The 13,489-nt window shown below is 34.0% G+C and overlaps 1 protein-coding gene across 1 annotated transcript; it reads right to left on the reverse strand.

The window, feature by feature from the left end:
* Positions 1-2,381: 2,381 nt before the first annotated feature.
* LOC117325255 (elongin-C) lies at positions 2,382-10,006 on the reverse strand. The gene is made up of 4 exons (XM_033881366.1): positions 9,876-10,006; positions 7,784-7,980; positions 7,451-7,499; positions 2,382-3,408 (listed from the first exon to the last, which is right to left on the reverse strand). Exons 2-4 carry the CDS (start codon positions 7,950-7,952, stop codon positions 3,267-3,269), a joined length of 360 nt encoding a protein of 119 aa, XP_033737257.1. The 5' UTR covers positions 7,953-7,980; positions 9,876-10,006; the 3' UTR covers positions 2,382-3,266.
* Between the last annotated feature and the right edge of the window lie 3,483 nt (positions 10,007-13,489).

Here is a 13,489-nt window from a genome sequence, read left to right on the forward strand (position 1 = left end):
GAGGAATCTTAGTGCCCACCATTGAATTATTTTTATTGATTGTTTTCTAATACAGATCTTTCCCTCTTAATGATATGAAAACTTTCATATAAAATCTAAGTGAAACCTGTCAAGAACTTTCTGAGAAACATGGATAACCATAAACTGTCAAAATCTAAGATGTTTGCCTGTTGGCCATTTTGTTATCCTGATCAAAGTTAAAATTGAATGAGTACTAGGGACTAAGTGGAACCTACATGTGAAGTTTGAGAAATATCCTTCCGGTTGATTAAACATATTTTATTGTCCAAAATGCTTACTTACGAGCTCATTTCCATTAATGCAATATATACATGTACAATCAAATTTACATTATATATATATAGAAGTATTTTTTACTATGAAAAAATAGCAGACGTTTTTTGTTTAAATCGATGTTGAAAATGGCTTAAGGAGAAAACAGATGAGAAATAGGTAGGGGAGTAGAGAGTACAGATTTTGACCAGGATTCCTACGAGGTGGTAATTCTACTTATTCCTGAGCTGACGTTGATATCGATTTTAAAGGGTTCATTAAGGTAGAATCAAAACGCTTTGTTACATGTGAAAAGATGTCCAATAGGCCTGTATCGCTCGCCTGTCATTTATCTGAGAAGTGGGTTAAAGGTCAAATGTCCAAACATCTTTTGATTTTAATGAACTTCAAAATATATTAAGGTCATTCATTTGAATACCAACACCAAGTTGGCAGCAGTTCATCCAGACTTTCGAGTTTTCAGTTTACTTGTTTTAAACAACCCGTTACCCTGGATACAAGTCAAGGTCATTCATTCATTTACACAAATCAGGTAGCCTTTCTGTAATATGCCAAATATAAGGTTTCTGTGCCTCTTCGTTATTGAGAAGAATGTGTTTGAATACTTGACCACATTGATCTTGAAAATAGCTCAAGGTAATTCATTTGAACAAGTTTAGAGGCATTTCCACTTTAGTCCAACATGCTAAAGACTAATATCAGGTCCCTAAGCATATCAAATATTGGACAGATGTTGTTAAATGATATTAGCACATTGTTTAAAGATTTTAGTCCATTTGACCACTGTTAACTTGAATGTAGGTCAAGGTCATTCATTGAAAAATATTTGGTAGCCCTTCACCACAGCATGATACAGGCCCAGTGTCAGGTCTTTTTGCCTCTTGGTTCTTCAGAAGTCATTTAAAGATTTTATTATATTTGACCCGTGACCTTTAATGTAGGTCAAGGTCATTTGTTGGAACAAACTTGGTAGTCCTTTACCAAATCAAACTCAAAATTGCATGGACACAACTAAGGCTCAAGGGAAACCTATATGTAAAGTTTGAGAAATATCCCTCCAATACTTTTCAAGATTTAGCGATAAGAAAAATCAATTGTCAAAATCAAAGATGGCCGTCAGTCAGCCATTTTGTTTTCCTAACTCAGAATTGTATGGGCACAACTAGACTGGCCACCAGACCCTAAGTTGTTTTGTTAAGAATTGCCAAGCTAAATTCTAATACCAGATTATCTGCCCCTAGTTTGAAACTTAGGCTCAATTTTATTTATAATTTTAATATTCTAGAGACAGGGGGCCAGTCTAGGGCACAACTAGTAACCGAGAGAAATACATATGTTTATGGAGAGGTCATTTTAAGACTATCAATACCCTTTGACCCCTGTGACCAGGAAAGTAGGTAAAGTTTGTGCTATTGTACAAACTGGTAGTTCTTCATCCCAGCATGCATCTGGCCCAATATCACAACCCTGGACTTCTAGTCTCATTCAACCAGACTCTTGTTGACTGCGCATGCTACACCACACAGTCCAGTCAAAGTATTTATGTCGTTTTGATAAGTCAGAATACAGAGTTAGAATCAACATTGACAGCTTCAATCGTTCTAGTTACAATTGCATTTCACTGTTAGTGCTGTTAATGAAGGGCCATGTCAACTAAGTTGTAGAACTTGTGCCTCATCCTTTTCTTTTTGTCATTTTCAAAGCAAAAATATATGTATATTGGTCAGTATACAAACAAGTTGATGGAACAATTAAGCTGACATAATATTTCAGTGGTATTGATGTCTTCGTTTAAATCAAACTGGAAGTAGAACATTATACAACATTGGTCAGACTCTTAAATGCGTAGTAATCAAGTGTCTGGTTGAACGAGACTAATGGACCTCTTGGTAATCAGAAAGAAGTCAAACATGTAAATTGTTTAGGAAGACAACAAAGGACAAAAAGGTGACTGCAATAGGTCACTTGAGACTTTTTCTCAGGTAACCTTAAAACTTCAACCTACATTGCAGAGATGGAATCAGGGTAAACAAATATGCCCCTCCAGTAAGTCATATAGGGCATAAAAACAAAAAAAAACAAGTGAATAAAATGGATAGAACTTTAATGAATGTTGAGGTTTACATATTTCTTTCTAAACGTACACAGACCTGTTTACTCACTTGAATATCACAAAGCATCAGCTATATACACATAATCATAACACGGACTTAGATTAGAGCAATTCACAATACTAACCTAATCCAAGTTCGTGGTAAGCGTGGTTATATTGCTTACATTTTTTGTTCTATATAAACAAGTAATGCAACACAGTGAAAACATTGTGCAATACCTTTCTGGGAAAAAACAGTTGCTGTTATCTTTACATGTGCTTATATTCTAAAACAGGTTATGAAAAACTGAAACTGAACAATGTATTACTTCCTTTTTGCAAGGAAATAGTTAAAGAAATATGTATTGTGAAGAGTAACTACGATACGACTTGCTGGAATTAAAATGTGTACTTCTATCTGTTAACATCTGATGCACGCATACATAATGTGATAAAATATCACAATATTTAATAATAAATATTAACAACATTCACAAAGAATAATTAAGAAAGGGTAAAAAAAAGGTACTTTTTTCAGTTTTCCAGTGTATTAAACTTCACCTGCAGACAAAGAGGATGATAAATCTCGCATAAAACAATGCCATCACACAGTTCATTCATCAAGCTTGCATCAGATCTGGGTTAATCTCATTGTCCCTGTTTTTATCCACTGTTCCTTGATGGTTTATCTTAGGAATACACATGCTAACATTACTTTTCCTGTATAATCGCACTAAACAAAATATTGGAGATGGTCAAAACAGCAGGATGGATTCCTCCGCTCCGTTATAATTTGCACAGCTGTTCCTGTTACTGACTCATAGATATATACAGGAATCCTCAAGTGGTAATTTACATTTACAAATAAAGCGCAAATTGTTTAGCAATCCAGGAAATTTGCAGCCATAAGTAACTCTAAAGCGATCTCGGGTGCAATAGGAAATTCTGGGATCTCTGTGGAACTGTTAGTGTATCTCACTTTGTATGTAAAATACATACAAACCTTCTGCAGTACATGTGACCTGTAAGAAAAACAAAAGAACATTAATTCACAGGGATATATACATAATATGGTAGAAAGTTAAAACATTCGGTGAAAATGTACTTCTACCAATAATTTCACAAACACATTAGTAAATGTGAACATGTATTTCATGAACATATATATTATATATCCACTTTAGTTTGTCAATTTTACAAGTATCAATAGTAAAAGTTAACCCACACAGAAAGCCTGAAACAAAATATTAGAATATTAGAAAGGTGTTTATTGATGCCGTTTAATCCTTGCACGAAAAAACTTAGTCCAAATTCAAAATGTTAAAAAAAAAGAAGATAAAAAATCCATTCCTACTCTTTAGAAAGTTTTAGTTATAATTAACCCCCACAAGAACCCTATAACCAAATATTAGAAGTCTAGCACATGTACAATTATCATGGAATTAACTGATGTCTTAAACACTTAAAAACCAACACTGACACCAGGGTGACAACATAAGCTCCCTATCTCCAGGGGGTAAACTAAAAATAAGTAGGAAAGGATCATAAGGATTCATAACTCTAGCAAATAATGGAAAAATAAATTAATAAAATTTCGTAAATGCAAAGGACCATGTATCAGTTGTCTAAATTTGTATTGATTCTCTGAAAAATAATTCAACAATAATTCAATATTATTTGTAAGAATAACAGCTCTAGTTCTCTGAAGTACAAATAAAATGTTTTAAAGTACATCACATCCCTGACACACATATCGACAGTTAAACAATATTTTAGTGTTCTGTTAAGATATATCTGATGTATGAACAGTTACAATGTTATATGTTCTGTCACTACTGTTGGCAATTCTCATGGCCAGTAGGCCACACTCGAAATTTCGCAAAGATTATACGTATACAGTAAGGACAAACTAGAGGCCACAAAAAAGAAGGTAGGTTTTTGTTTCCGATCATGTGCATATATCAATAGGTTGATCAATTGGTATAAAAAGAACAAATTCATTTTTATTTACTTTATTATCAATGCCATTTTCTACCATGTACTACTGTATATATGTCGGCTACACCGCTGGTCCACTACAGCCTATAGCAATCTCAACAAACTAAATCTGATGAACAATTAAATCCAAAATACCTGAATATTCAGAAAAAAACCTGAACATTACACCAACACTTGATTGCCATTTTTTTCATTATCTAGATATATTACATGATGATACCAAATGAAAACGGTGGGAGATGACTTAACTTATGGATAAATCATTTAGAAGCCTTCAAAAACTATAAAATTGAGTTCTGATACAAAAAACCGAAAAATAAAAGGTCTAAAATATGACAAAATTTCAAAACAATTACAAAATATTTCCATGTTACATTTCACAATAACATAATTCCTAGACCTCTAATGATTGATATATGGGAATTGGAAGAGTGTTTAAACTTTAAAAAAAGCGAGTTTTGATGCAAAAGAAAATGTTAATTTAAAGATAAAAGTCCAAAACATGATAAAATTTGAAAAAATAACAATATACTGAATATAGTTCCATGTTTATTTGCTATAATGTAACTACTAGACCTCTAATGAATGCATGTTGCCAAATTGGAAAGGTATGGGGCGTATACTTATAAAGCTTTTCAAAAACTATCCCCTAAAAAGTTTTAAAAGTTTTTGGGTTGGATGCAAATGCCAGGGTGACAGCATTAATATTGACATGGAGTTCAAACTCAATGCTATTATTATAAAGCCACATACCAAGTTACAAATTGTTATGGCAATGAAAAAAGTCCAGCCTGGTGCAAGTGACCGACAAAGCGATCACTAAAAATAAGTGTACGCCATGTTTCACAATTTATAATCATATGTGATATCCAGTTAGTGGGTAGATACTTCACCAAAGTTATGATCGATCAGACAAGCACATTTGGAACTAGTTGGTTGATCTCCTTTTTTCTTTATACCTATCTGATAATTGATTAAATCATTTTTAGGTATTAATTATTGATAAATTTCCATACTTAGTAAGTATGGAAATTTATACTTACTATCTCAACCTAGTATATGTAAAATGTAGTATTGAATGAGAATACATTTTTGAATGTTGTTTTAAAATTTCAGCATTCATTAATGTTTTCTTTCCCACAGAGGTCATTTTTATCCACAAATAAAAATGGTACACACACACTTGCAGTCTAAATCAAGTAGACTTCATTTCTAACAATTTAGTAAAATTACATCAATGTTTCAACTCGTGATAATTCAAAATTGGCCAGTCGTATCAATTGACATAATACATTTAGATCAATGAGAGGTAGAGATGACTATAACGTCTTGCTGTGCTTCAATAATGGGCTACATGTTGTATATGCAACAAAATTCAACTCTTTGAAATGTAAGTAAAACCAAAGATTTGGTTGGTTGTGATGTCTTCCTAAAAACACAGTACTTCATGTTCAGTATTTAATTTAGTGAAACTCTCCCAAACCTTCTTATAATTCCCACTATATGTTGCATTGGCAACAATCTCAAGTGCTAGGATGTGAACAATACCCAAGCCAACAAAGTTGGAAATAAATTCTATATTTGCTGCATTAGTATACGTATATATTCAACAAGATAGACTCGGAATCAGAAAACCGCTTAAAAACAACAAGCAAATACATTCTGATGAAAATATGTACCATAATGCTTACTATCAATAACAAGAGGCCCATGGGCCTTAACGGTCACCTGAGATTTGAAATATTTCAGTTAATTTAATTGACCCTTTTTGGCCCCACCCATCAGCTCCATGGGGTCAGTCAGGAACAACATGTGCATGCCATCAAACTGTCATCACATGCTGATAATGTTAACCAAGTTAGAATGAATTCCAGTCGAAATCAAACAAATTACAGCCAAAAAGTTGATTTCCCTATATAAAATATAGTAAAGTTTACCCCCGCCCCAGGGGCAAACGTGAGACCCCTGGGTCATGAAATTCACAATTTTGGTAAAGTACCTTAAGACCCTTCCATCTATGAAGAGTATTTGATTCCATCATATCTGAGAGAAGAGTCGAAGAATTTTGAAATTCAGTCAATTTGACCCTATTTAGCCCCACCCATCAGCCCCTGAGGGTCAGTCGACGTCAGTGCCAACATGTGCATGCCATCAAACTGTCATCCCATGCTGATAATGTTAATCAAGTTAGAATGAATTCCAAATGAAATCTAACAAATTATAGTCAAAAATGTGATTTCCCTATATAATCTATAGCAAAGTTTACCCCCTCCCCAGGGGCAAACGTGAGACCCCTGGGTCATGAAATTCACAATTTTGGTAAAGGACCTTAAGACCCTTCTATCTATGAAGAGTGTTTGAGTCACCATATCTGAGAGTAGAGAAGAAGATTTTTGAAATTTTAGTCAATATGACCCATTTTAGCCCCATTCCTCAGGCTCCTGGGGGGTGGGGACCGTATAATTCACAATTTTGGTTGACCTTTAGCCATAGAAGCTTCCAGCCAAATTTCATTGAAATTGGTTTAGGGGCTTTGGAGAAGTCGAAAATGTAAATTGTTTACAGACGGTTGACGCACGATGACGGACAAAAGGCGATTAGAATAGGTCATTTGAGACTTTGTCTCAGGTGACCTAAAAATGTCTCATTTTGCAAATTTTCAGGCAGATATCCAACAAGACAGCTGAGTTTTATTTCACTTGATAGAAATTCAAGTCCACTATAGTTGAATTTAAAACTTGAAGAACTATTAATGGATTTGAATTTCATCAAGGCAGATACGTCAAGCTGTCTCGTTGGATTTCTGCCCGAGAATCGATATGTTGCTAAAAACTTGCAAACGCAAGACATTTCTTTAAAGTAATACTATCCTTTGGAGGATATGAATTTTGATATACCACAATATGTTCTATAAAGAATCAATAACTTTATATTTCTTAATTAACAGTGAATCAGAATGTCACAGAATGTCATCATATATAGATGGCTTATTACCTAGAATTTGATCAGTCTTGGAATCAAGCATGATTCACCAAAACAAAGATAGTACGTGTATTTCATACTTACGGTATTTCCCTGAAATTAATTTCATTTGTCTCATTCTCCGCAAACTGTCCTGCAAGTACAAGTAGAAAATGTTCTAAGAATGAAATTCCAAAGATTAAAGAAGTAAGACAGACAACCTGCTTTTTCTAGAGCAAATATTTCATCGTTTTATGTCCAGTAGTACTAGTGTGACCAGAAGATTTTCTGTGCAATAGAAAAGTATTCTCACATCATCAATTTCCAAAGTGACCAGTTATTCACTGAAGCAAGTCTTTACAAAAAGTCTAGCTATAACATATATATTAACAATACATTATCATGCATACACAGTGATTTTTTTGATTTTTTACTTACCTGGCCCACTAAGCATAGCCTTGATTGTACCAGATGTAAGTGCATGTTCCCGTTTCACAATGAATTCGTGACCATCAGATGACACTAGTTTGACATACATGGCATCAGGACCTTCACATCCCCCATAAATCTTCTCTTCCTCCCCCTTCTCATCTTTGGAGTCGGACATTTTGGGCTCCCAAGAAGAGGGAATGATTCTAGAGAAAATGTCAGAAATGCCATATTAATTAAAAACACATAAGTAATCCTGAACATGGAACTTCAGAGCTACTGGTTTTACAACAAAGGTGTTCTTAACAAGAATACTGCAAAATTACACTGTTGCACACTCCAAAATAAGATTGGACTCTTGAGTTTGAAGGGACACATGTATAGATAGGCTTGTTGGTACTTTGTGTATCACAACAGTTGTCATGTTGAATTTTTATTTTTGAACTATCAGTGTAATATATAAATATATATATTTGACCTTTCAGATTTCTGAGAAATAGTTATTTGACTTCTGAAAATGAAAAAAATTAAAGGGTCAAGTGGGCCATGGATTTCCTATACATGCAGCAGATTGTATAACACCTGCCTTTCATTACAAAGTAAATGTTTAATTTTCTAAGTTTGAGGAACACAGCTTGTCAAGTACTCAAGTAAAAATATAGCCTTAAGGAGCAGGTCAGCATAGCTTCATTCCAGGATCCATTGGTAGTCTAAAGTCGAGCTGAATATTATCATGTTGAAGACTCAGATCTTTAATTCCTCTTTGGGTACTTTCACATTATATTGTATACCATCATGTTAGTCGGATTTTCTGACATTGAATCTTGTTCTGTTTAATCACCAAAAGACAGTTTTAAACAGAACCCCTCAGATTATAGGTATGGATTTGTTAAAGTTGGACCTTCTGCTCTGCTAGCATTGTCACTAACTGATCTATGTCATACTCCACAAAACAATATATAAGCAGGTCAGCTGGGGAAAACCATTAACTTCCTATATATAGCTATAAAACACAAATTAGTCTATTGTATATCAGTTTGGTATGGATTTGTATTTTTCAAATTGTTTGTCCAAGTTGCATTAATTCAGAGTGAGACATAAAATAACATACAATTGTCCAAATAAATGTATTTGTATGAACAGAGACATATATACATGGTATGAAGGAGAGTCCCGAAAATAGAAGCAATACTTTTGACCAACAGCAGTGGCCAAACTGGCTATCAGGATTCTATGTAGCCATGCACATACTTTGTAAACATCTTTCTGTAAAATATTGTTAACCTTGTCATAATCAGTTGGATTTTAAATAATATATTGCTATTTTTAGTAACAAAGCATTACTCCAACTAGTGTGTAACAGGCCAGTTTTTCTTTTGTTTTTTCTTGACCAGATAAGGTGCTATATATATGTTCTACGGGAGCACTTAGCCCATGTTTTCTCTGACCCCGACACATGATGTGGGGCTAGGGAGCACTAACCACTCCATTCTAGGATAATTCCGGATTGAGACAAACGACATGTTTAATTTTCCTCTCATCCCATTCATTAGTCTCGCATTTCAGTACATTGCATAATCGGCTAGTAACCAATTTAAATGATGAAATCGGTATAAATAACGGGTAGTGATCATTATCCTATTATTTTTGTATAAAGTGTTCGTTTAAAAAAGGTTATAATAAATAGGTTGTAAAATATGCATTCATGATTCAGCGATTTTTGCTTATGATCGTGGAATTTATGCACGTGAGTTTGGGTGCATGTTCGTCATACTCTCTACCTACGTCATTACCGAAGACAATGAGATAATCAACTGCATTTTGTGGTCTGCGTTTTACCGTACACGAAGGACTAATCCATAAAGAACTGACGTAATATACAGTAGATCGTGGCTGTTTATTATTTTCGAGTCCAAACAAATACACATTATTGCCGGGTCTATTTATAGTAACGTTGCGTTATTCAGACAGGGTCATTTATTTACATCAATTGTATGCTTTAAGTATTTCCAGTTTTAACATTTAATGTATTTATATAATAATGAATATCCTAACTACATAATGGCTAATCAAAGAAGGTTAATTCACACACAAAACTTACTTCTGATGTAAATATATTCAGGGGAAAATCCCTGTTCTTCGACGCCGTGGTCGCTCTCTTTGCTTATGTCCCTATCAACAGAAGCCCCGGATGGAAGTCGCGTGACCGGAAGCGGTGCTATGCGAAATTTGAATATGCTAAAATTATCCGTTCATTGGAGATTAGCTACTCGCAATTTGATATTTATGAATGACCGTAGGGTAGGAACGAATTAAAATCCTAAGTTGATTCCAATTTTAAACTTTTAGGATTTTTTGTAAAAGTAGGCAGGAATATATCTGCGTCTTAACTGTATTACGTTATAATTATTACAAATAAATAAAAAAAAAAAATGGAATTCATCTCCTATACCGGTATAACAAAGTGGGCATATTCTGTCTTGTCGTTGAATGCCTGTCCATCTTCCTGTTTCGACCGAGACTCACCAAAGTGTAGGTTAGCTGGTGTCTTCCCACTCAGCCAACATATCCTATTTTAACATTAGGGGTAGGAACAATATAGAACAATAGGCACTAATTACAGGTAAGTTATAGCCTGTTTTGGAGAAGTAATTGATTCTCAGGTTACCTGTGTTACCTGTATTACCTGTGCTACATGCTGTTAACAGTTTGTAGGTAATGTTTACAAATACTTTTATGAAATTAAAAACATGTCAAAATATGAATAAATTAGTGAAAATAATTCATTCCTCTATATCTTTCATTGTTATAAATTTCACACTTTATTATAATTATAATGTTTTATAAATAAAACAGAAAATACATTTGTTCAATTTTAACCTTTACATATATTGTAAGGAAACATTATTGATAAGTTTAAGTCAACGTTACCTGTTTCATTGTGATATATAACAGGGATATATAATGTACTTCAGAGAAAACAATTAAAAACAAAACACTTTAAATGACATTTTAATAGTTCAAGTAAAACAAATCATGTATGATCATGAAACTGATTGAGTAATAAAGCACAAATCAGTATAATCCTAGAAATCACGGATAAAGTTCACAATATCACCAAAGTCACCGTGTAATCAACGAATATGATATATCGTCGGTTCCCATATATATGCAGTCTTCGCATACGAAATTATTCACGTAATGAATAGTTCAATCTTATTACTACAAAGAAACACTAGTCTATATAATTGTCACTTCCTTTAACACGAGCAATCGTAATCCAAATTCAAGTCACTTTATGAAATTGAATGTTGAATTATATAATGTTTAGAATACACAAGTTCAATTTCTCAAAGTATATCATAATCACTTAGGTCCCTTTATGAAATTTAATGTTAATGTTCAGGAGACACAAGTTTACGATACACGGGTATATAATTGCCATTATCCTGGATTTATTACTCCAAGTGGATAAGATGTGAAGCTGCATCAACGTATGGACACTGTCGATCTACACATCTATCATTGTGCCTTGTCTTCACTGAATACAGTGTATTTGAATCCCTCTTGGACCAAATAATATCCTCACGTGCCGCAAATCATCTTATGTTTTGCTTATTTGTAATTTTTGTGGCTAGGTCTGGCTGATAATATATGTATTTTCACTCTTTAATCATACGATTTCTGAACACAGAAATCAGACGCCTTGTATTGCGGGTTCCGATTTATGGCGTTAGATTTAACATCGGATTCTTAGACTGAACAGATTATAATATGCATCCGCGATGATTCCATATCAAATGTTACAATTAATGCTGTAGATTTAATTACAAGGCTGTTGGCCATTCTTTATTCTAGAGACAAAAATATTGTATGTAGAGATTTCTTTCGGGGTAAATGCCAACTGTAGGAACTGTCATTTCCAACAAACACCAGGCCACCTTTGGTCCTAGGTTAATATATATACACCAGGCCACCTTTGGTCCTAGGTTAATATATATATACACCAGGCCACCTTTGGTCCTAGGTTAATATATATATACACCAGGCCACCTTTGGTCCTAGGTTAATATATATACACCAGGCCACCTTTGGTCCTAGGTTAATATATATACACCAGGCCACCTTTGGTCCTAGGTTAATATATATACACCAGACCACCTTTGGTCCTAGGTTAATATATATAAACCAGGCCACCTTTGGTCCTAGGTTAATATATATACACCAGGCCTCCTTTGGTCCTAGGTTAATGTATATACACCAGGTCACCTTTGGTCCTAGGTTAATGTATATACACCAGACCACCTTTGGTCCTAGGTTAATATATACACACCAGGCCACCTTTGGTCCTAGGTTAATATATATACACCAGGCCACCTTTGGTCCTAGGTTAATGTATATACACCAGGCCACCTTTGGTCCTAGGTTAATATATATACACCAGGCCACCTTTGGTCCTAGGTTAATATATACACACCAGGCCACCTTTGGTCCTAGGTTATTATATTAGACAGTCCAGTCTGAGACCAGGTAACTTGATCTAGCTACAAATGAATTACTGCCGTGATGATGTATATTCATATGCACCAACGCGATAGCGTTTATCCCGATAGAATACTATTCATAATACTAATAAAACCGTATTTAATGCGTTCGGATTTAACCCGATAAATAACGCGTTAAGATAGTTAAATAGCGTTATTAAAGTTTTCGCTTAACACATAAGTTATTTTCAACGCGTTAATTGATTTTTTTTGTGACCTGGACGACCTTTATTACGTTTGACAAGAAATGGAGGATTACCTGAACTACGGCCTGAAGTGTACAAGTAATTCAGATTTATTGTTATATAAGGAATCAGAATAACATCAGTAATCTCTGTCATGTTTCATTTACATATACATAACAACGCGATAAACAAATTGTACAAGTAGATTGATGTAATTAATATTACAAATTGTCTCTTCACGTCCCTACTTAAATCTAAGGCATATATCTTATTAATTTACATAATATTATGTATTGCCTCATTGGTTTTGCAATAGAAAACAAAATGACCCACTTAAGATTATTCATGATTTTTTTTTTTTTGACCCCCTTACAAGTTTTTATTTCATCCAAATGCAAAACAAGCATATAGGGAACAGTACAAACATTTTCATAATTATCATGACATAGACAAGCATAAGATGGCGGAGGACCATATTACCATCAATACTACTGTAATGAGATGTACAAGACATGTTGTAACTACATTGTGTTATCAATATACACTGTAAACTCACCAGTTTCAACTTATTGAATTAATATGACAAAACCGTGACGTCATACATAGTAACGACACGTCATAACGGATGACGTCATACTATATAAAAAGCTACAGAAGCAACAGTGACACTGATGAAAAATGATGAATCAATAATAGCAACAAACTAAGATCAATTTAATTACTTGCAAGCAGGGCTTTTCTTTTCGCTGTAGCACGAAACAAATACTTACCCAACATATTCAAAATTTTAACACTTTTACTCGATAATAATTCAATATACTTATACACACTTGGTCGACAATAAAAATACTTTTTGATGTATGTCGCCCTTAATTCGGAATATGCCGGACAGAGAAGTACAAAATGCACTTCATCCTCTACGTCATTTTTATCACAGACAGTACAAATCCTCTGATTTCTAGGGATGTTATTATAACGCCCAGACT

The sequence above is a fragment of the Pecten maximus genome, chromosome 4 (assembly GCF_902652985.1).
Source record: "Pecten maximus chromosome 4, xPecMax1.1, whole genome shotgun sequence".
In the NCBI taxonomy this organism is placed as follows: Eukaryota; Metazoa; Mollusca; class Bivalvia; order Pectinida; family Pectinidae; genus Pecten; species Pecten maximus.